This window comes from Zosterops lateralis (genome assembly GCF_965231275.1).
Source record: "Zosterops lateralis genome assembly, chromosome: 2".
In the NCBI taxonomy this organism is placed as follows: Eukaryota; Metazoa; Chordata; class Aves; order Passeriformes; family Zosteropidae; genus Zosterops; species Zosterops lateralis.
Genome location: NC_139763.1, coordinates 105,043,122 through 105,066,665, shown reverse-complemented (window position 1 = coordinate 105,066,665; position 23,544 = coordinate 105,043,122). Strand labels below are relative to the sequence as shown.

At 41.0% G+C, this 23,544-nt stretch overlaps 1 protein-coding gene across 1 annotated transcript; it reads left to right on the top strand.

Annotated features, from left to right (window-relative positions):
- The first annotated feature begins 675 nt into the window (after positions 1–675).
- On the top strand, positions 676–22,436 carry PROS1 (protein S). Its single transcript, XM_083855432.1, has 15 exons — positions 676–773; positions 4,358–4,515; positions 4,930–4,954; positions 5,299–5,385; positions 6,720–6,842; positions 6,971–7,093; positions 8,881–9,006; positions 11,039–11,160; positions 12,729–12,847; positions 14,277–14,466; positions 15,094–15,261; positions 16,277–16,445; positions 16,897–17,045; positions 17,756–17,969; positions 20,064–22,436. The coding sequence occupies exons 1-15, from the start codon at positions 713–715 to the stop codon at positions 20,207–20,209; spliced, it is 1,980 nt and encodes a 659-aa protein (XP_083711558.1). The 5' UTR covers positions 676–712; the 3' UTR covers positions 20,210–22,436.
- Positions 22,437–23,544: the final 1,108 nt, after the last annotated feature.

The window sequence follows — 23,544 nt, the reverse complement described above, 5'->3', positions numbered from 1 at the left end:
GGCCCGGGGCGCTCCGCCACGCGCGGCCCGGCCCCGCCACGGCGACAGCGGCGGCCGGCGGGGACCGGCGTCGGCCCCCGGGTGGCAGCGGCGGCGCTCGGGCTGCGCTGGGCCGCTCCCGGCTCGGGGCTCAGGCGGGGCCGCGCATCCGCCGCACCGGGAGCGCCGCGGCCGCGGGGACGCCGCACCGAGCCCGTCACCCCGGGAAACGGCCGACGGCGGCCGGCGCGGGACACACTTAATGGCGCGCACGCACACGCCAGGGGGCGGGACTGCTTCTGACCAATGGGAGGGGGCGGCTCGCCCGGCGCCCGCGGAGGATCAGCCAATCAGCGGCGAGGATCCGCGCTCCCCGCACCCCCGAGCCGTCCCGGAGTAAACACCGCGGCCACGGGGGCGACCCTGCGGCCATGGGGGGTGACCGTGCGGCCACGGGGGGCTGTGGGCGCTGCCCGCCCGCCCCGCTCCGCTCCTGCCCGGTGTGCGCCCTCCGCTCCCGCCCGGGCCGCCCGCGGAGCCGCCGCCTCCCACGGCGGGGCGGGCGGGTCCCCGCGGCGCTGTCCCGGCGCCCTGGTGACGCTCCCGCAGGGCAGCGCTGCCCGGACACGGCCCGGCCTCCCCCCGCCGCGCCGCCGCCCCTCCCTCCCGCCCCCACAGCCTCGCCCGGCCCCGCAGAGCCGCAGCCGCGCAGTCCCGGCCGCCCCCGGCAGCGATGGGGTCGCGGTGCCTCCCGCTGCTGGCGCTGGCCATGGCCCTGGCCCAGGCGGCGACCTGTGAGTGAGGCGAGGCGGGGCGGGGGGCGCGGGGCCGGGGCTGGGGCGAGGGGCGGCCCGGAGCGAGGCCGAGGCGGGCGGCCCTTCCCGGCTCTCCGGGGCATCGCGGCCCTTCCCGGTCCCGGGGGTTCGGCGGCGGCTCCCGCGGGGCAGCCGGGCCGGGGCTCGGGGCTGTGCGCGGCTCTGGAGCTGTTCGCGGCTCAGGGTGTGCACAGGGAGCTGGGTTCCCGTGCTGGAACACGCCACGGGAGAGCGGGGTCTGCTCGGAAAATGGGCTTTGTTGTGCAGTCCAGGCAAGAGGCACTGACCCTTGTTAAAGTTATCTCAGCCTAGATAAGAGCTACTTGCTGTCACATACAGATTTAAAAGAAAAGAAAAAAAAGTATTCTGTCTTTGACACAAGTCTTTGAGCTTAAAAGACTGAACCAAGCAGAATTGCAGCTCAAAGCAAGCTTGGTTCTGACCTGTTTTACTAATGATTAAACTGGCAGAAGAGAAACTGAATGTTTACTATTCTGCCGGGTGCTGGGGTTTCTGACTTAGGAAGGGAGCAGGATCAAAAAGACGAAAGTTCATTTTATAAGGTTTTTAGCAGGTCCTAAAAATAAACCTTCTAATAAATATTTCATAATGATATTTTCTCCTGTTTTTGTCACGTTTTCGGTTCCATTTATCTTCTCCACTGCGTGCCTTACCTTCTTACTGCATGCCTTATGCATACCAGTGCATACCCCTGCGTTACAGCAGGGAATCAGCTGTCCTGCTGCTCATCCAAAATTTCAGTGCTCCATACCATCCAGTTTCCTATCCCTGGCTCTGAACAGTACCAGGGATTTCTGGAATGGCAGGGGAAAAGAGGGGGAAGAAGAGAAAACAGCTTAATAATGCAGTTCATATGGTTCAATAATCATAGATTTGCCTCTGCAAGCCTCAGTGCAGGTGGATTTGGTCAAACATCAGGTGAGATTTTGCAGAAGGTGCAGGTAAATACCAGGGGCTAACTTTATTTTGTTGGCTGCATAATGTCACTGAGGAGCTTGTCAAAATCCTCTCATCACTGGAGTTACAGAGCTGTGCAAACAAGATTGTGCCGCTTCCTATAATGAGATCACTATTTATTCAGTTCTATTCAACTTGGCTGGGCTTAGGTAAGCAGCTCTAAGTTATGTTTAAGTGGACCACTTTGAGCAGGTTTATAGTTGCATCTGTACAACAGAACAGCTGTAAGAAAGCACTGAATCTCATCCTCTCCCTCAATTTTTTTTTTCTTTTTTAGTAGCATCACTTTTAGATGCTTGGTAAGCTCACTACACAGTGGCTGTCCACCACCTCTGGAAATTTTTAGGCTCTGGAGTTGCACAGGGATTCAGTGATCACCACATGAAGCACCCTGAGTGCATTAAGGGTTAACTTGGTTTGGCAGGGTCAGAAATGGGCTGGAGTTTCCTGTAATCAGACTGGCAGCAGCAGTCAGGATTTTTTGTTTTTAATAAAGGTGCTACCATAATCCTGGTAATTCAAACACAGATGAATAAATACACTGCTAATTCTGTGCATGGGGATTGAAATATTTGCACTAAAAAACATGGAATTTGCTCAGAGTTGCATCTTTTGTTTAAAGTCAGAAGTTGCAGGAAATCAACTTGGGAGAAGGATAAACTGCTCTGATGTAGAGGAAAAGACTTGCTGCCATTGCCCCACTGTACTGCAGACATGAAGTAGAAAGTGTTACATCTCTATGTAAACAACTGAAAAGTTCTTGGTTTTTATTTACTGTGAGACCTGTGAAAATGACAATGATGTAGCTAAAAGTCAAAACAAGCTGGTTTAAAGTCAGCTGTGAATTAGGCCTCATCTCCACCACAGAGCCTGTGCACCGCAGCTACTTAATCATCTTTGTGGGGGTAGAAATCTCCCATGGAAATAAACCCAGCAGCTATAATACACAGATTTCCTGTTTCTGTTGTCACTCCTTCTGCCTCAGTACTGATGGTCTTTCTGCATCTTTCTTAGTAGTGAGAAATAAAGCATTTAGTCTAATTAATTGACACTTCTTTCATTTCTAAGCAACTTGCTCTCTGAGACAGAGGTGTGCTGTAAAACCTTGGAGGTGAGCTGTGGTACATCCACCTTATGCTCAGGAAATCTTATTTACTGCCTTACCAGGATGATTAGTTTTACTAGAACGAAAGCAAATAGATTAGTTTGTAGCTACAAGCTCAGCCCACATCAAATTCACTCAGTAGCACAAAGGTTTCTTCAGGTCATTACCCAGTGTTGCAGCACTTCAGAATGTTCCCTGCCACTTGATAGAGACCTTTAGTGTGTTTAGGATTGTGTGGTTTTAGTAAATGTTAAATCTGTCTCCATTCAACCTCTGGGCCTCATTAGCTGCTCTTTCTAGTCAGCTTCCTTGATTTTTTTTCTTTCCTGCTAGTACAGAGAAACTGGGAGCTCTTCTCTGGCACTTGGCTGCTGGTGTGGCTCATGAAGGTGCCCTGGGTTTGAGGAATTTTCACAGGCAGCCCTGGATTGACTTTGTGTGCTTGGATGGCTCTTTTCTGTGGAGCTGGGATGAATTTGGATGGCCACCACAGCTGATTTGGGCTGTGGCTGTCACAACCCTCACACAGCTCTGGATGGTTAAGTTGTGCAGAGGCTGAGGAAAGGAGGGCAGGTGTGGAAGTGTGATGCTCTCCAGTTAACACCTGTCATCTGCACTCTTTTACCCACTCAGCTGGACTTCTTCCAGCTGTGCTCATCTGTTTTTCTCTTGATCACAAGCTATATCCAAAAATTAAACCAGGCAGTCTAATTTAGAGGCTGTTCCTGCAGTGTTGTGTGCTCTGCAAAGAACATTGAAGCAGACATCTTTCATTTTTAGTGTCATTTCTCGATGTTCACCACTTGTTAAAAGTCACTAAAATGACAATAACCAGATACATGAAAATTAAATAATGACTCATGCTGGATCTAAAACATAAAAGCTGGCCATGATTGTTTTACCTTGTAAAATGTGAATGCATTTATAGATTGTCTGCCGTGGTATTCCCAAGATGGCATTCTCGCCTTTGTCTTGTTCTTCACTGTACTGAAAAATAAAATGACATTTATATTAATTACACATAACAGGTAGCTTGACTTTGTAAGACATAATTTTGGTCTCACATAAATTAAATAGGGTCAGAATATTTACTTGCAGATCACTGAAACCGGTAATATAATCAGCTTTTTTTATCTACTTGTTGGTTACATACCTCACTTTGTAATAACTGTAATCCAAAAAAAAAAAAAAAATAAATCTTGTCCTGAGTATGACATGTAAATTATGCTTCAGGCATAGATGCTATTAGAGATTAATAGCACAGATTAAGGATTAAGGATTTTTTGATCAGAAACAGCTCCCACATACAGAATCCTAGAATTTCTTCCTCTCATTTTTCAAAACAACAGTGAACATCAACTCCTGACTAAGCATTTAATTCAGAATTTTGTGTTAAATTCTCATGTTTCCTCAGTGTTTACAGCATTTTTCAACTGTTGCAGAAAGAGGTAAATAACAGGGTTGCTTTGTTTCTCCCCAGTTTTACCCCAGCAGCGTGCCTCTCAGTTCCTGCTGAGGAAACGCCGAGCAAACTCCTTCATGGAAGAAAGTAAGAAGGGAAATCTAGAGAGAGAATGCATTGAAGAGTTATGCAACAGGGAAGAAGCCAGGGAAATCTTTGAAAATAATCCTGAAACTGTAAGTATTTTATGAGTATCTATAGCATAGATAGATAGTAGTTCTTTACAGAGGGAAAGACAGAAGCACGTGGAATTCACAGCTCCCAATAACAACACTGGGCAAGATCCTCCCATTTAAATACATAATTTTCAAAATAATTTTGACAACCAGTTCTTTTGCATTGCCTTCATTTTGCAATTGTCCAGTTCACTGCAGTATTTTAATCCCTGCACCAAGTCTTTTCTGTATTAAATAAACTTCTGCTTTAGTCATATAGAAAACCAGGCCTATATTCTGACACTCAAAGTAACTTTTTTCTTCTTTTGTGGTTATAATACCAATATACTTCAGAAAATATTCAGTGATGTATTTTGCTGTCATTTTATCTACCTGAATTTTTTCTTAGCTTTTATTTTTCTTTTCTTTCTGCAGGAATATTTTTATCCCAAATATTTAAGTAAGTACAAAAAAAAAAAAAAAAACCAAAACCAACCCTAAACAACTGTAGTATATGATTCAGTGATGCTTTCATTTGGGTAATACTGGTTTAGTTTTTCTGCCCCTAGCACTGGGATTATTTCCATGCTGATTATAGTGCAGAGAGTGTCCTGTGTGCTGAGATCCTCACAGAGGCTCTCTGAAGGTTGGGCTGTGATCAGCTGTCCTTAACATGCCCTGACCAGTTTTACAATTCAGGCTGTGAGAACAGGCTCTTTGAAGATGCCATGCAGCAAGTGGTGTAATTTCAGTGTAAATGAGTTGTTTGGACCCCGAGCTGAATGTGTGGCTTTGCATTTGCAGACTGCCTTGCCTCCCATCGAGCAGGGGTGTTCAGGGTGGCTGCAGTCACTCCAGACTCTCCAGCTGACCTGAGGGCTTGTGTCAAGGGTAAGTGCTGATGTTGGAGCACACAGTGCCTAAAAATCAGTTCACAGGGACAGAAAAAGAGACAAATAGTTGTTTGGCTCAGGCAAACTCAATAATCAAAACCAGAAATTGACAAAAAAACATGAGGTGAGACAGAGCATTTCCAGAGAAAGCAGTTTAAGGGACTGCTTTTAACTTTATAAAGTTAAAGGAACACAACATGACTGCAACATGGAAGGCAGAGTTCTTCTGCAAACAGAAATGTCCTACACCAACCCAGCAATATTCCCCAGTGTGCCCTCTGTACTTTACCACATCTGTAACAGTTATGCCAAAGCCTTTGCCTCTAGCAAGTCATGTTCTGTCAGGTAGAGTGAGAGATTCTCTTGTTAATTGTCATTTCTACCACTCTTTGTCCCATAGTTACATTACCAGCTCAGAATTTCAAAATAAAAAAACCAAACAAATAAACAAAAACAAAAAAAAACCTCCACCAAACAACCAACTAAAAAAAGACCAAAACAAAATCAAATACTATTTGGAGCACAGTCTCCAGTTCCAAACGAAAAGTCACAAAGCATGAAACTTGGGATGTTTCTCAAATGCTTGATTTTTATGCCTGTACATTCACAGGTCCAGCATGAATTGTTTTCTTTCTAGTAAATTCATAGCAAGCCATTTTTACAATATTTCCTACTTGTCACAGTTTAAACGTCTCTCTAAACTTCCTACAGCCTGGTTACATCAAAGAAACTTTCAGTTAGTTTGGATAAGAATACTTATCCTTAACTATCTGACACTGTTTTTATCACTGAAAGCAGTGGAAGGCAAAAAAATCCTTAATAATTACACTACACGTGGTTATGACCGAACATGTTTTCCAGATCAGTTTCTAGTAATGCAATAAATTACCAATTTGTCTGACCACTCTTGAACAGAGAAACTCAACTTTCTAATCTTGAATTTTTGAGACTTTGATCTTTCTAGTGAAATTTGTAGTAGTATGATGGGGAGAGAGCACTGCTCTTTAAAAAACTGAAATACATCTTTAAAATATAATAATATCAAGTCTGGTCACATCTTGCAGGGAATAGCTTTGCAAGTAATTTGTCCTCTAGTTGTTTTCTGCCTGACAAAGAAAAAGTACTGCTAGTTTTGTATGTACTCACTCACTTAAAAATTCTTGCTGATAGAATGAGTAGCAAGATTGTTGTGGGGGTGCTTCATGTTATTCATCAAGACCTTTCCTATTTCATGGCAGGTACCTGTAAAGAAGAGAAGAAAAAAGACTAAAGTGATTCTTAAGGAGAAATAACCCCAAATAACAAAGATTTTCCATGTTTTCCATCCCACAGAAATTTCAAACCAGTGCAGCCCCCTGCCATGCCATAAAGATGGATATAAGGACTGCATAGATGGGCAAGCCAAGTATACCTGTGTCTGTAAAGCAGGATGGAGAGGAGAGAACTGTGAGGAAGGTACAGCCTTCAATTCCATGTGATGTTGGTTTCCAGAAGCACAATTACATTTCTGCTGTTGAATTGTATTTGCAGCGGGTCAGCTGATGCCTTCTTCTCAGCAGAGTTTTATTTCCTTTTCTTTATAGATATAAATGAATGTGAGGACTTGAATGGAGGTTGCAGCCAACGCTGTTCCAATTTCCCTGGGAGCTTCCGTTGCCTGTGTGAGGATGGCTACTTCATGCATTCCAACAAACGGGATTGTGGAGGTAGGGAGGCTTCAGGGGAACACATTTCCATGCCACCACAATGCTTTCTGACCAGAGAGAGGGCAGGGCTTGATCCAATAGTTCCGTACTTGCTCTTGCATTACCTCTGAAAGATCCAGTCCTGGTTTAATTTGGCTGCTCATTCCTTACACACCGCAGGTATTTGGGCAGCCACATAATGAACCAGGTGAAGAAGCAAGGAAAGAAAGAGGGAACAGCTACAGAGGAGATTCTGTTTCATTATTGGAGCTCCATAAATCTTATTTTGGTCTTTCACCAGTTTTGCATGTCCTTTAAGTATGCAGAAACAAGAATCTAAAGTGAAGGGAATAGCTGATATTGTTACCATGGAAATTCTCTCTGGTAAACACTGATTTAGGCTAAATCACTCCTAATTAGCCACGTTGCTCTTTCTGCAGTTTGAAGTTTGTTGGAGAAGAAACTATTAATGAATGAAAAAAAACCTCTTAATGGAGAGAATGATTTTTCCTTGATTCACTCAGCATCATTTTTTCTGTACATGCTTGTGTCTAACATTGGCCACGACCTACAGGCTTCATTCTGTTCCAAATAAAGACTGTATATTGACATAATTAGCAGTTATTACTGCATAGCTAGAAAAAAATTGCAACTTCATTGCATTTTAATGTCATATTTTAGTACCAAATTATGGCAGCGATTTTGGAAAATGTCATAATTTTAGAGGCTAAACTTGATGGCCATCTTCCACTGTCACTTTCTTTAGTCTAAATATTTTTGTGAATTAATAACCTCTAAAGACATGACAGAATGACAGAAGACTGTGGGTTTATGAAAGAGGGCAAGCAGATAAATTGGTTAGATAGTGGAAAATCTGGTAAAAAAGTAATCAAAGATAAAAATAGACCAATATACCTTAGTACCTTGAGTGTTAGTTTCATCATTCAATAAGCTGCATTCAGGTATTTTATAACATGCAACTACAAAGTTAAAACAACTAGGAATTCAGAATACCCTTATTAACTGTAGAAAAGTAATCTGAATTCAGGGCAGGTCTCACTTACTACAGTTCCAGGACTCCAAGCAAGCCAGTGGCAGAATCTCCTGTGCAGCACCATTTCCACAACTGCTACAAAACCACAGAGAAAACCAGAATGATCCCTGCATTCACGAGTGAGAGTGAAGTACTACCAGGGATCTGATATTTTCTGTCTCAGAGACACTTAGTAAGATTGATACTATACCCTAAATCCCATTGTCACATTTGCATTGTGGGAAAATGACATTGACAAATTGGAAACAAGACAGAAGATAGACACTAAAATGGTTTGAGGGATAGAGAGACAGTGAGAGACTTGAACACCTCTCAGCATAGCCAATTAAAAGAGAACTGACATGAATTGATTGTAGCATGGAAGAACCTCTGATTGGATTATCTCCTGTCTTTCTGGATGTCTTTTTCCAAGATGGAATTTTACTATGCAGTCTGGTTCAGTTTATGGGAAACCTGCAGCCTGTTTCTCTCTCTGCCTTCCTAGACATGCATCCCTTTCCCTGTTACCCACAGAATGCATGAAGAGATAGGAAAGAGAGGCAGGCAGAGAATTTTTTCACTGGGGTCATGCAGAAGTGTCTTTTACAGCCCTTTGGAAATCTTTCTGACTGTAGCTCTAGTCTGCTGGGACATGGCAGAGCTACCAAGAAAATTTGCCAGCCTCACTCAGTTTGTGCAGTGTTGGATAAGGTTGGGGAGAAAAATGGTGTGCAAGAGTGGGAGTTGTTTTCTAATGCCTTATTTGTGTTTCTAGATATAAATGAATGTGTGCTAGATCCAAACATCTGTGGGACAGCTGTCTGTAAAAACACCCAGGGGAGATACGAGTGTGAATGCCCAGAGGGCTACACGTATAATTCAACCTCCAAGAACTGTGAAGGTGGGTCTTTGCCCCCAACTCCACCTTTTTCATATCTTTCATCTTTCCTTTCCCCTTTGCTTCTCTTAATCCACTGCTATACCAAACTCAGCTCTTCATCTACGGGTGTATTTCTTAATCTTCATATTCTTTATTGAATTGTTTATCAGGTTGTCAGGCTGTATTACATGACAGCACGGCAGTTCGCTAAAGATTTTTTTTTTAAGTTTTTTTATAAAGGCCTCAAATGTCAAATAAAACTACTCCTAAATATCCAGAAAAGGAACTGTGAAAAAAGAAACTGCTCCAAAAGAATATTTCTGAAATAAAAAACTGAAACTAAAAATTTCCAAAGTTCTGTAACAATCATAGGAAAGTTGAAAGTATTGATAGCTAGCAGTGAAATAGAAAGAGGCCACTCATACAAAGATCATAACTTCTCCAGTGTTGAAAGTACTTCCATATTTGTCTTAGATTGTTTTATTTATCTCTGCTTGTTAAAGTTTCTGTCTACTGTACACCAGAAATTAAATTTCAGTTGTAAACAGCTCTTAGAGTTTTACAATGAAGACAAATCTACACTATCAGTTTAAGCAAAACCTATCAGTGTCTGGTTTTTATTTTAAAAGCTGCCTTATATTACTGCTCAAAAGGACACAAAAGCAGCTTCTTGGTGGCCATGAATATTTTGCTGCATGGCTTTTCCTGCAGGTCTCCTGTGACAAAGCTCTGCACAGTGGCAGTGATTACATATCCAGGTGTTGGCTCTTTGTCCAGTTACTATGGGATTAAAACACTACTGACAGTTTTCTGTTCCTGCATGTACCAAAGTGAGAAAAACTTCACAGTAATTAATTCTTACTCCTCTTAGGGTGCCCTTCAGATAAATTCAATTTGATGCAACCCACCAAAGTGTTGTGTTTCTACTGGAGCATGGATTCAGGAGGTTGCAAGATGACGATGGTCCAGCAGGGAAAGTCTTACCTCCCTAGCAGGAGGATTATGCTGCTAAGCTTTTAGACCTTGTTGTAACCACATTAAATGAGTCACCAAATCCTGTCTAAGGACAGGATTGTGCAGCCTGACAGGAATGTAGCCTTACAGAAATACTAAATGACATGAGCTTTTCATTGTCGCATTGCTTGTAGGTGGCTAAACTCAATTATGCTTATTAGGAAAATTGAATTTACATACATTTATGCACAGCTATCTCTATGATGACAGATCCTATTAGACTGAAGAACAGAAAAGGGTTTGTTATCTTTTTCCTTACCTTTCTTCCTCCAAGCAACATCCAAAAAAAAAAAAGTATTTTAGTCTTAAAACCCCCCAGATTTAAATGCATGCATTCATACAAAATTGTTTCTTCCCACTAGAAGGGCTGTTTGCTTCAGAATAAATGTTCCAGTTTCTTTAATCTGAAGCCCAAATCACCTGCATTGGAGTCTCTTGTCAAGGAGAGATTTTGTTTCTATATTAGAAATGTAAAATTTACACTGGCTATTCAAACAGCCAAATTACCTATTTTGCACGACCTACTAATACAAAATGAAGTTCTTTTAATCAATTCAGCTTAAATCACATCTCAAATCAGACTATTCTTCTTCACAAGTAGGCGATGTCTGAAACTTAGGCATTATGAAGTTATTGTATGCTATTTTAAAAGGTATTTTCCCCTGAGATTATTTAGGGTTTATATTGATAAAGCAGATCTTTTCTTCACATATTTGCCATATGTACTTCTAATAATCTGAGCTCTCATTGTATCTTACAAGGAAAGGAAGAGACAAAACCCAGAATGGGATCTGTGCCATCTGTGGTAGCAATTTATGAGGTCTCTCACTATCCACCCACCTTGTGATCCATCCACCTCAGAAATCAGATCAAATTGTCTCCAGCTCTGCACTCCAGGCCTCTATTAGATTATTAAATCACCTTTTAGATTCATGTGATTCCAGAGAACCTCTCTAGTCCATTATTCCATTAATTTGTGTTAGTTTTCAGTCTGTGCCATGAAAAAAAAAATCTTTCTGTCTGCTTTAATTTCCCCTAGATATTGATGAATGTGCTGAAAATATTTGTGCTCAACTCTGTGTGAACTCACCAGGAAGTTACAGCTGCTATTGTGATGGCAAGAAAGGGTTCAAGCTCTCTAAGGACATGAAGAATTGTGAGGTAAAATTGTGCTATGTAAAATTCTATGTGGAAGATCACCAAGTTGGGTCTTTCTTGATGAGAGGATATCTGAGATTAAGGAAAATAGGAAGCTATTTGAGAACTGACTAAAAAATCCTGAGATTCTGATCTATGGTTTGGCTCACAAAGCAGCAGGGATTTGGATGCCATTCAGTTCATGCATGCTCATTTACAGGAGTCCTGTCAAAAGCAGCTTGCTTTAGCCAGGCATCTTTATTCCCTGCTGCTTCCAATATAAGCCTTAGCTTTCTCCTATCAAACAAATAATTCCTGTTCAGCCTACTCAGAGACAGAATGTTCCTTTTGTCCATATGTTCCCAAGTTTTCCTTAGGCTGTGCAAAAGTTTTCACTCACTATTTCAGAATTACTATGTTTGGATTGAAAAAAACCCCTTGGATTGTTTTCCACAGTTCTCATCTGCCATAGCTTAAGGAAAAGCACTCAGTAATTCTTGCCCATTGGAGAACATCCTGCAGCTAAGATTGGCTGCTCTTGATCAGTTTGAAAATTTACACTTCATAGGAGCAGAAAGTTTGAAACTCCAGAGAATCGGGATTCAAGGATTGAAGTCCAAGGATTTTTTTTTGTCAGTGGTTCTCTCTTTATACTTTGAAAAGTTCAGGCAGTCTGAGGTGTTATGTGAAGTGAGCTCAGATAACTGCCAACAATAAAACACTTTTAACAACAATAAAACACCTCTAACAGAGTATAACAAAATTTGGCTTAAACTGCAGGAACAAGATCTGACACAAGTTCCAGCATCTGTGTGTTAGGTCTTGTTTGTACTTTCTGAAATTTAATGAACAACACTTTGGCAGTCATTCTATTTCATTTTGCTCATCCTTGAAATGGAGAGATGTAATGAGGCTGGAAGATGCCCTTATTTTCAGTACTGTTGTTCAAAAGTGATTAATTCTCTATCTGGAAGTTAGCTTCATGCCTTTTAATTGGGGAAAAAAAATGTTCAGTCAGCTGAAAATATGTTCAATCTAAAGACTAGTGACACCAGCAGCCATAAAATGAAGTGGTCATAAAATTCAAGAAGAGCACCTGTACATTTAATGGAACTGCTGCATCAGGAAGAGCAAAGGCAGAGTAGAAGACAGTCGCCGAATGTTTTGAGGGATTCAAATTTGACCAAAGAGACTTTGAAACTCCTACTTGTCCATAAGCACTGTGATTCTTTAATTTCTCTTTAACACAGTCTTCCCAAGATACAGCTCTGTATTCTTCCCTTCTAACATCTGTGTGGGTTTAGATTCCGCAGAACTTTAATAACAGAGCTTGGTAGTTCCCTAGGAGGTGGGTGTCATATATATGCCTGGTGAAAGAAAAGTGCCTGATGGAAGATTGGAATTTTAAATTCAAAAACTAAATATTTAAATATTAGTTTCAGTCCACCAGATCTGTGTGTCAACCTGGATTATCCTCCAGCACTTTAAATAATTGATGGTTCAAGCAAATGCAAAACCACACCATTTCATTTGTACATAGATATTCAAGTTCAAAAAAATCAAAAAAACCTTTTTTTCTCTACCATTTTCAGTCTGTAACTGAGTGTATCCCACTGAATCTTGAAAAGAATTATCAACTGCTTTACCTGGCAGAGCAATTTATAGGAATTCCTGTTCTCTACTTAAAGTTCAAACTGCCAAATGTCACAAGGTAAGCATTTGCTGTTGATAAAAGTATCCATTGGAATGACATTTGTTTCCATTACTTTTCTGAGGGTTTAGGAAGAATGCATTGCATGCCTAAATCCTGTCACCATCTCCCCCATATAAGATACCTTTATATGATGAATGGATGAATGAATGACTAAACAGGAAGGCATTTAGAACTAGCAACATCAAATTCAGACGTTCCATGAAAATAGTTACAGTATATGCAGTTATACATGGGAATGGCTTTAGTTTGGATGCTGCTGCTGCTTCACCCCTGCTCCGGGCAGAAGCTGGGACATGCTCTGCCCATCCTGCTGAGCAACAAAATCAGGCCATTGCCCCCCTGCCCCTCCCTGGGCTTGCTTTCACACACAGAGTGTTCCAAGGACACCCACAGAGCACAGTACCCTGTCTGGGGCACCAGCTGGATGATTTGCTATACAGCTGTCAGAGCGATTGCCTGTGGCACTGACCCCTTTATTGCTCTTGGACTCCTTTGCTGCAGCAGCCGGAATTGCAGCGTTCCCTGACTTAGTGACCAAACAATTGGCAGGTAACAGCAGCAGCAGCTGCTGAGCTGGTGATCCCCGGAGCCTCAGAACCGTACAGATGGACATAAATACTGAGAACTCTGTCCTCTGCCTCTGTTCCAAGTTGACTGGGCACTAATGCTGTCCTGGAAGAGCTTTCTGAGATGATAAATGTTTGAAGTCTGGTGTAAATACAGAGCAGTGTTTGGTGTGTCTAGTGAAGGACAGCCCCATCTAAGGGACACAGAGCAGCGCTGCAAGGGACAGCCACCCCAGTTCTGCCTTGGCAAACCCCAGCTTCCGAATGCTTTCTCCTTTCACCCTTAATCTGTTTTGTCTAGTCCCAAAGACTGTTTTTTTACTCTCCTCTCTTCCACTGCACAGTAAATCCTAATTTTGCTACATACACACATTCAACGTAGATCCAGCCAACAAATCCTCAAATGAGAGAATGGCAAATAAAAGGCAGAGCGAATTTCTAGGTTATAATTCTTTCAGGACAACACTTGGCAACCCAGTTGAACCACATCATAGATCTTCTATTTTGTCTGCACTGCATCCCTACTAAATGTAATAGGAATGTTACATCTCTCCTTACTCAGAGGAGTGGGATATCCTTCACAAGTAAAGCTCAGAGTGGATTTGAGAACTGCAGCAAGGTTCTTTCAAATCCCAGGTCAGGGTGTTAACCTGAAAACTTTCCCACTGGATTTGAGTGAGCAAGGCTTATGCTCCATTCTGTTTTTGACTAACTGTGCAAAAATCACAACTGCTCAAATACAGGGACACCAAAAGTTATTATTTGTGAACCTTTCTCTAGCCCTACTAACGAGCTATCCTAGGCTGTACAGTATTTCACCTTTCCTGTTGTCTCATTAAGATTCCTTCTTCACAACCCAGATTTACAGCAGAGTTTGATTTCCGGACGTACGACGCAGAGGGCGTTATCCTTTATGCAGAGTCCCTGGACAACTCAGCATGGATCCTGCTGGCTCTCAGGGATGGCAAGATTGAGATCCAGTTCAAGAATGAGTTTGGAACAAAAGTCACCAGTGGAGGCAAAGCCATTAATGATGGGCTCTGGCATATAGTAAGTTGGATTTTCTTCTCCCATTCCCTTGCTTCTACTCACTGTGGGAAGATGCTGATAAATAAAGTAGGGAGAAACTGAGCAACTACTAAAAGGCTTAAAATGATGCACTCAGATCCCAGATTTAAAAACAAACCAAGAAATGCACAGGAAATTCTGCTACCTTTTAACAATCAAGGAAAGTGTAATTACTCTAGCTATCAACATTGCAATTTAAGCATGAAAAGGAAAGTGGCAGAATATTCAAAACTGTGATTGCATGATCAAGTGCACAGTTAGTGGATACTTTGTGTTTAGAGCAAATTTTACATCTGCTAGATCAAAAAATTCATCTTGCTTTTCAAGCCTTTGCACCTGAGATGAGAAGCCCATCTAATTTATATAACCTATAGAGCACACCAAATTCTTAATGTCAGTTAGATTTTGTTTGTTACCCTCCTGTGAATGTCCCTGGATATGGACAGCTGTCCTGCATCAAGTTTAAATACAATCTAAACAGTGACTGCACTAAACTCTTTTGCAAGGTCGATATTTAAAGAAATATTAGTCATGTTTCATAAGGCTTATGTTTAATATAGTCTACATTTTTGTGTGTGTGCATATGTAATTGTTTGTATTTTATTCCAGATATCAGTTGAAGAATTAGAACACAGCATCAGTGTAAAAATAGCTAAAGAGGCTGTGATGAGTATTAACAGCCCAGGAACTCTGTTTAAACAATCCCAGGGTTTCTTGGAAACCAAGGTGTACATTGCAGGATTACCTCGCAGAGTGGGCGGCACTCTTGTTAAACAGGTAATTAAATAATAATAAGACTAATAGTGATTGATCATGTTCTGTTCAGTTTTATACTCCTGGGAGTCACAGAAGAAGCAAGCCAGGCATGGAAGCCATTTAGAAAATGAAAATGTGGTTATTAAACCACTGTTTGGAAAATAAACATGTGTAAAGCTTTTCAGTCTGCCTTCAGTAGGGCTTCACTTGTAAAAACACAGCACTTCTGGTCTAATCTTTGAGGATTCTGTAGCCTGTTTCCTAATATAGCTTTAAGATTCCCTAAATCACCCCCAGTGCTGCTGCTGAGAGTGCATTTCAGGGTGATTCATGTCCTGGTCCTGCCTTTTGCTAAGCTTTAAATAAGTGCAGCATTCACTGTGCAGGTAGCACAGGGAGCTTTCGTTCCTACAAGGTTTTACAATGGCCCAGGCTGGACAGGGCCCATGATTCTTTCAGTCTCCCAGCCTCAGGAATGGGTACAGTCGAGTTGTTGCAACTGTCTTCTTTACATTCCAGGAGCCTTCAAACTAATGGGCAATTTCAACAGAGTTTAGATTTTTTTTCAATAAATTAAAATCAATTTTTGCTCAAAAGAAAAGCAGAGAAAAATTATGGAACAATGCTATAACATCCCTTTATCCAATAGAAAACAATTCCAGAAATTTCTTTGTACTTTGTTATAAAGATAAAGCTTTGAACCAAGAGCATTGCTAGTGATCATTTTCTTTCAGCTACAGATAATCTGCTGTCCTTTTGTCTAGGTCAAAACACCAGCTTTAAAAGTGGAAGCAATCTCTTTTTGTCCAGTTCCCAGCAGCGAAGTGGGAAATGTTAAAGCAGAAATACCTTTTGAAGGCTGAGATACCAAATGCCTGCCCTTTGTATTCTCCTAGCATCACTGCTGTAACCTGTAGCATTGATAAGACTGGTATTGACTGCACAGAAATAAGCTGATATGTAAAATAATGCCTCGTTATTAACATTTTAATGCCAACTTTGGACTCAAACCCCCAATCCTGTCATTCTGCTACAGATTAACCCTCGTCTGGATGGTTGTATCCGGGCCTGGAACCTGATGAACCAGGGACATTCAGGAGTCAATGAAGTTATTCAAGAGAAACAAAGCAAACACTGTTTAGTAGCAGTGGGGAGAGGATCCTTCTACCCTGGCACTGGAATGGCAGCATTCCAGATCAACTATAGTAAGTATTTTTCTATCCTTGTGTCGTTTGTTGGACTGGTGATGAAACTGATGAAATTTAAAAGAAAGAAAATTTAAAAAGACACACAAACCAAACTATACACTTCTACGTCCACCAGTGATTCCCTTAACTTCTGTTAGGAATTTGCTTGAATGAGAAATCTGATCCCAGTAGTATCATCTGTTCAGTTTCTGGAGTGCTTTACTTTCAGAAGTTTATTTGCAAAGGTTGGGTACTATTGAATTCGGATCCAGGATTAAAAGTCAGCTGGGTTTTTTGTTTGTTTGTTTTGTTTTCTTGGGTTTCTTTAGAATTATAGTTCTTTCTGTAAATTCAAAAATGAGCACTAATTTTTCCACAGTAGGAAGGAGATTAAATACTAATTTTTAACTCCTATTAATTTTTCATCAGTAGGTGGATTTACTAATTTCAATTATTCTCTTTAAAACAGATAATCTTGACAGTGCTGAAGATTGGCTAATAAATGTGACTCTGACTATTCGCCCATCCACAGACACTGGCGTTATGTTTGCCTTGGTTTCTAATGAAACAGTGCCTCTTGCATTGTCCATAGTGGACTCTAACTCCTCTGACTCACAGGTGATCTTACAATTCTCCTAGTGGCTGCCAGGTGAAAAACCAAACTAAAAAAAACAGCTACTCACACTTGCAATGGAGCTGGTTGCTTCAAGATTTTGAAAATTAGGTCGTGTAATAATGTGCAGAAAATATCTGTCTATTAATGATTGCTGCAGCAGTGACTAAACACTAATCACTCATGCCAAGGAGATTACATTGTGTAATCTGAGCTCAAATCCATTACATCATGTTTTCTTTAACCTTTCCTTCCAAATGCCCAGATTAGAAAGGGAACTGTGACAGCAGCATATACAGTAATGGCATCATGTTAGTTCCAAATTATAAACAGTTTTTGTTGTCCTTATGTTTCCTTTATATCCTTCTACATCAGCCATCCCAAAATAGAGCATAATTATACACTGTGGCTAATCCAGGCTTTTTCCCAAAAAATTAAACCTGTAGTGAACACTTGGGTACCTTTAAAACCATAGGTGAAACAGGATTTCACCTCAGAACTGTAGCCAGAGTTGTTCCCTGTAAAACATTCTCACTTACTAATTTAAGAATGGCATTCATCATCAGAAGTGATGGTTACGCACCAGCTTTTCCAGCTGAAGGTACCAGTTTTAATATTTTCTTCTACTTGCAAATACAAAGTGCACTAAAACCAAGTATTTGATTTATTAAAGTTGCATGTGACATCTTTGGTGATCTACCATTCTTCCATCTAGAAAATCGCTGTGACCATTGGGAGCATCACTGTTGCACAGCTGGAATCAAAGAAGTTATGTACCCCCAGAAGAGTGCAGGTTGGACTCCTAGTGACCAGACAGGAACTTGAACTGACTGTTGATTCACACACAGACAGAAGCAATTCCGAGCAACTCGCAACTCTGCATCAAGCAATGATGGCAAATGTTGTCACCTACCTGGGTGGCCTGCCAGGTGAGGCCTGTTTCTTTTCATTAATTTGATTGTTTCTACAAGCCTCATTGCATTCAGCCTTACCCTTGCTAGGAAAAGCCTACAATTATAAAAAAAAGAAAGGTTTTTTTTCCCCTCAAGTGCCTCTTGTTTCCTCCAGTCATTTCAGCTTTGGAGGCAGCCAGCTTTTCAACAGTAGCATTATTCAGACATTAAGACATGGCTCTCTCTCTCTCTCTTTGGTTTGAATTTGGAAATGTCTTGATTTTTGAGTTGGGTGAGCTTTGCACGTTTCTGAAATGCCACCATCTGGCACAATTGAGGAACTGCATCAAAAACGTAAGAAAAGCAAACATTTGTAAATAATCCAGGTGTCAGAAGCGCAGAAGGGGAAGTCAGGAATATGGTTTCAACAATTAAACTCTGCACAAGAGATGACTGGCAATCTTTATGAGACAGAGAATGTGTTCAAACAGCAAATATCTTGTTCAAAGCAAGCTTAAAGTTAACATTATTGAGACATAATGTTAACATTATCCTTATCACAAGGATTATTTTGTATGCACATACTTCTGTGTATATACTTTGACTTCAGGCTGAATCAAGAGGAAAAATTGCACTTCTCCAGGTGACAAATAGTCAAAACCTGAATGGTGCCATGGTTACAATGTTGCTACAGGTAGAGCTGTTCTGTATCCTCTATTATTTTATGAAGAATGAATCACAATTCCTAAGAAGATGCTACAAATTTGACTGACTTGTCTTGACTGACAAGGAATGAGTCAGTGTTTACTTAGTACAGGTGAGTCTGCAGTTTAACAGAGGAACAGTAACTAAGATCCCACTCATTTCTTGGGCTTCTTCATCTTTGTCATGCTTATATGATTCTTTTTTAGTACATTGCCAGCCACAGAGAAGTCGACAGAGCCACAGAGCTTTGCATTGTTCAGGCATCCCAAAGAGATAAGAAGCCAGTATTAGTTACTTGCCGCTCTTTAATCTCAGTTTTCTGTCATCTCTGTTTTAAGTTTTAAAGGTATCTTAAACATGCAAATTAACACAATAAAACAAACACCCCCCCCCCCCCCCAAAAAAAAAAAAAAGAGCCTCTGTATTCAAAAACCCCATGTATTTCATGAAGGCCATAAGTCCCCATTTTTGATACCCCTTTCTACAAACTAGAAACAGTGGTGGGAGTATTCCCCTGTTATTTCAACACAGCCGATGCAGGTTAAATGAAACTTCCATGGGTCTGTGACAGCAGTGTTTTCCACACTGGGGGGAAAAAGCAGAAGGGAACAATCCTACAGGACTCTTTGAGCAATACTTCAGCTTACAGTAAAATAAAATAGCCAGATCTATCTCCTAAGGAGGGATAGAGTGATTAACACCTGAAAAAAGAGAGTTCCTTTGACATCAGCTCCTAATCACCCTTATTCTAATTGCTGAAGATGCTTGCATGGCCTTAGGTCTGGCTTGTAAGAAGCCAGTTGTACCCTAAGACTTGAGACCAATGCCTGCTTGATTTTATAGTTAACATATTTTTTTCTGGAAGCATATCCATGATCTGATGCTGCCCTAAGCCAAGCAATACCTAAAAGAGGAGCAGATAAAGAGAGTTTTTCACAGAGAATTCACCTGGAAGCAGTAAAATATGTGAAGTTCCCAGGGGTGCCCCAAATGAGAAGCAGCAGATTTGAATCTAGAGTGGCTTCCTGGCAAAGGCATGACAGTTCTTTGTGTGACCTCCAAGCCCAGAAACATCTGTTTGTAGCTCAGGACAAGAGCAGTGGGCTCCAGGAAACAAACCCTTGCGTCACTGTTGTTCATACAGGAAAAGCTACTACAGAAAACATTCCTGGAGTTCAGTTTCTGGATGGGAACAGCCTTCTAATGCATATTTAACATTTTACTGGCCTTTCTCAGCTTTGCTGACTTGATCTTGATCTCAAAGAAAAGGGAGAATAACTCAAGTGTTTCCTGCCAAATCGCTCCTTTTCTCCCGTGACTAAATAATGGATGGGGAGTGGAGTATTCCCCATGTTTTGACTGATCTCAAACATCCACAGGAATTTGCATGCCTTGGCCTAATAAACTGAATGTGTTTCTGTGCAGATGTTCCTCTGGGTGCTACACCAGTGACTGCATTTTATAATGGCTGCATGGAGGTGAAGGTCAACAGCAGACAGCTGGATCTGGATGAAGCCATTTCCAAACACAACGACATCAGATCTCACTCGTGCCCACTGATCATGCAGTAACTGTTCAGATCTTAATTGAACTTTTTTTTTCTTTCAGATATAATTTGTGTAATTAGTCTCATGCCATAATGGAGCTTGCATTATTGCATGCAAGATGTGCCAGGGAAATAAGCAGCAGTGTGGTTTGCTCCCTTTTAATACAGAATGGAGGAAAAAAACCCTCTCTGTTCAGCTGGAAAGAGACAATCAAGATCAAAATTTTGTAAAACATTCTTTTATATATCAGTAAGAAATCTTAAAGCTAGATTTATCTTGCATGTTCATGCTATGTCCTTGAAATATTTAGCTTGGAGAGAAAGTTTAGGAATTTCTGTTTAGGAAGAATTTTACATTTTATATTTAATATATCAGCACGAAGTTACAAGTTGCAAATCATTTTAATGCATTAGAATCTAAATGAAACCAGACTTATTAAACTTTTTCAAGCATAACATGCAAAGAAAAATCTTTACAGGTTTTGTAATATGTGCTTTTGGTGAAGGAAAAAATACCCTGGAATCTATAGCCCAAACTCCCTGAGAATATGTTTACAGGTTGTATCTGTGTTGGCAAAGCAACTTCAAAATTGAAGTGTTTCTTTAAGTAGCTCAGTTTTTGAAAACAGTTTTGGTTATACTGGACCAGCTTTAATTTGTCTGTCTTTAGAACTCAGCTTTAGAGTTTGGAAAGAGTTCTGGACCAGGTCAGGTCATTTACTTTCAAAGTGGGTTAAAATACACCCCAGGCAATTTTGAAAAACAGAGGAAGTGGCTTTAAGGAAGAAACTCTGCATCACAGGACATCAAACTGGAATTTGCTGAGTAAAGCCAAGGAATTGCAGCAAATACTTCTTCCATCAAACTAGCACTCTTCAACATAAGCAGTCTGATGATCCATCATATTCCCTTTATTTAGGGTAACCCCCTTGCCTTCAGAGAGCTCCAGAACAGATTGATTTGTGAGCCCTGCTGCCATTGAAAACCTGAATTTTGCCAGTAACATCAGAATGTAAAGCCATATTCTGCTCAGCCAACTTTAATAAACCAACAGGTAATTAGAAAAGTATTGCTTTCCTCAGGTGTGCTGATTTCCAGCACTTCCAATATTTCTTAAATGTCCTTTGAGTGTGCTTTCCACTTCCAAGCTCATTTTCACACCACCAGAAGCCTCCCTGTGCAGCTCACCTGGTGGTTTTTTTAACCCCAAACCAAATAAATAGCAAGACAATTGCTGTGAGGTATAAATACGTCCTCTCATCCATTGAGCACAGAGACATTTATCTGCCACCATTCCTGACCCCAGCTCTGCTGTCTTCACTTGAGACACTGAAGTGGAAATGTGTGTCCAGAAGGATGGATTGTGACAATATTCATTTGGAGGACTGCCTTTCTCCAGGGATATTCTGAGTGACATCTGTGAGGTTTCTTCCAGTGTTAAGTGCAAGGGTCAGTGCTGCAGAATCTGAGCCCATCTTTCATCTCTTTTATTATTGCTTTGGCTGAACTTGGTAATTTCACTTGCCACTTGGGTAGAGGAATACAGGATTTGCTCTCACCTTTCACCCAATACAGCCTCCCAGTCTGCCCAGCAAGAAGCTGACACTCAGGGGCTCATTGCCATTACTACTGGGTCACTTTTCTAGGATGGCATGGAAAACAAGCTTAGAATTCTGACTCCATGGAGGGGAAATCCTTTCCTGCAGTCAGCCTTCCCTGCTCTTCCACCATCCCAGCACACACATTCTGCATGCGGGTCTCAGTTGAAGAATAATGACTGAAACAAGCAGGTTTTGCATGCAAGGCAAAGCTGAATTGAGACTTTTGACATCAAATAAAACACATGATCACTTTATTTATAATATCTCTGTGGCACCCATTAATCCTGGAGAGCCCCTGGGTCAGACTCTGCCTCATACAACAAGCGCATAAAGTAAGATGAGGAACACAAAGCAAAGTGTCATCAGTATTCTAAATGCTTCTGGCCTACAGGAACAAAAAGGGGTTTTGCTGTTGTTTTTTAGAGGTTTTTTTAAGGTTTTGTTTCAATGTAATAAATTGTATAAAAATGAAATGAAAGAAAAAAACAAACACTTTGTCATGCAGACACTATTTCTCTTTGTTTTCATGGAATAATATTTTAGAGTTTTGTAGTTAATAATGAAACCTCTGCACTTCTTTTTTAATGTAAAAGTGCCTCCCTATTGTAAGAATTAAATAAAGCAGTATTTGCAAGTTTCTTTTCATTTTAAGTTTCATTTGCATGTTTTTGTTCATTTTTGCTGTGCAAGGCTTGTTCTAGTGGTCTAATGCCTTACTTAGGAGATTGTGATCATCTTCAGCATCAAAGAAAAGAACTGCCTCCAATTAAAATGCTACCCAAATAGGCATCCATACTCTCTAGGTAATTAAGTTTATTAATTGTTTAAGAGTACCTGAGGCAATTAGGCTTTGCTTAAAACTACATGTGGAAACAAAAAAGATCAGAGCAAGCAACCAATTCCTGTTTTTTCTCCTCCATCAGATGTATTTCATTGTATTCTGAGGCATAATCATTTCAGCAAGGGCCATTCAGGGTTTATACAGAACAGCTGGACCTGCTCTGCATTTTCAGCTCCTGTGCACTTGAGCTACAATTCCACATGTCCCAATTTCCTTGAAAGTGAAACCCAGTCCTAAAATTGGTTCTCAATTACACTACAGCAGTTTAGTTTACATGCTTTGATGCCTGCATGTTTTCTGGTGGATTGAGGGCTCTTGATGCTCGATATTGTCTCTAGATCATCTTCAAAGAAAGAGAGGCCATGCTCATTTTTGTCATTTTAGTCCTACCTGTCACTGACTGGGGCATTGATGTTGGTCTTTTAATGTCATTCATCATAAATGCTTAGTATTTTATTACCTCCTTTTTATATCAAAATTACCAGCCTGATTTGGACACAATTTTGCATTTCATCTGCCAGAAATATAAGTTATATACCCCAGAATAAAAGAGAAATACAAGGAAAACCATAACAGCTAATACCTAATGGACAAGTAATACACCACTTTCTGAGTAAGAACTAAGATACTGAGATGTTCATGCTCTTAAAAAATTCTTTCAGTCCACAGAATAGCTGTACCTTCCTCGTTACCCTGGGGACACCCTTCTGCTCAAGGGGCAGCTAAATTCCAGTAGGAATATGTGAACAAGTAGCTAAGTTGTAAGGGAGCTGTTGTTTTGCTTACAGGCACTTGGAACAATTGAGTGGGGGCAAATTGGTGCAACTTTATGTAATTCAGGACTTAATTACATGGCTTTTAAAAAGAAAAGTTTTGAATTTTTGTAGGGTTGGGGTTTTTTTCCAGGAATTTCTAGTA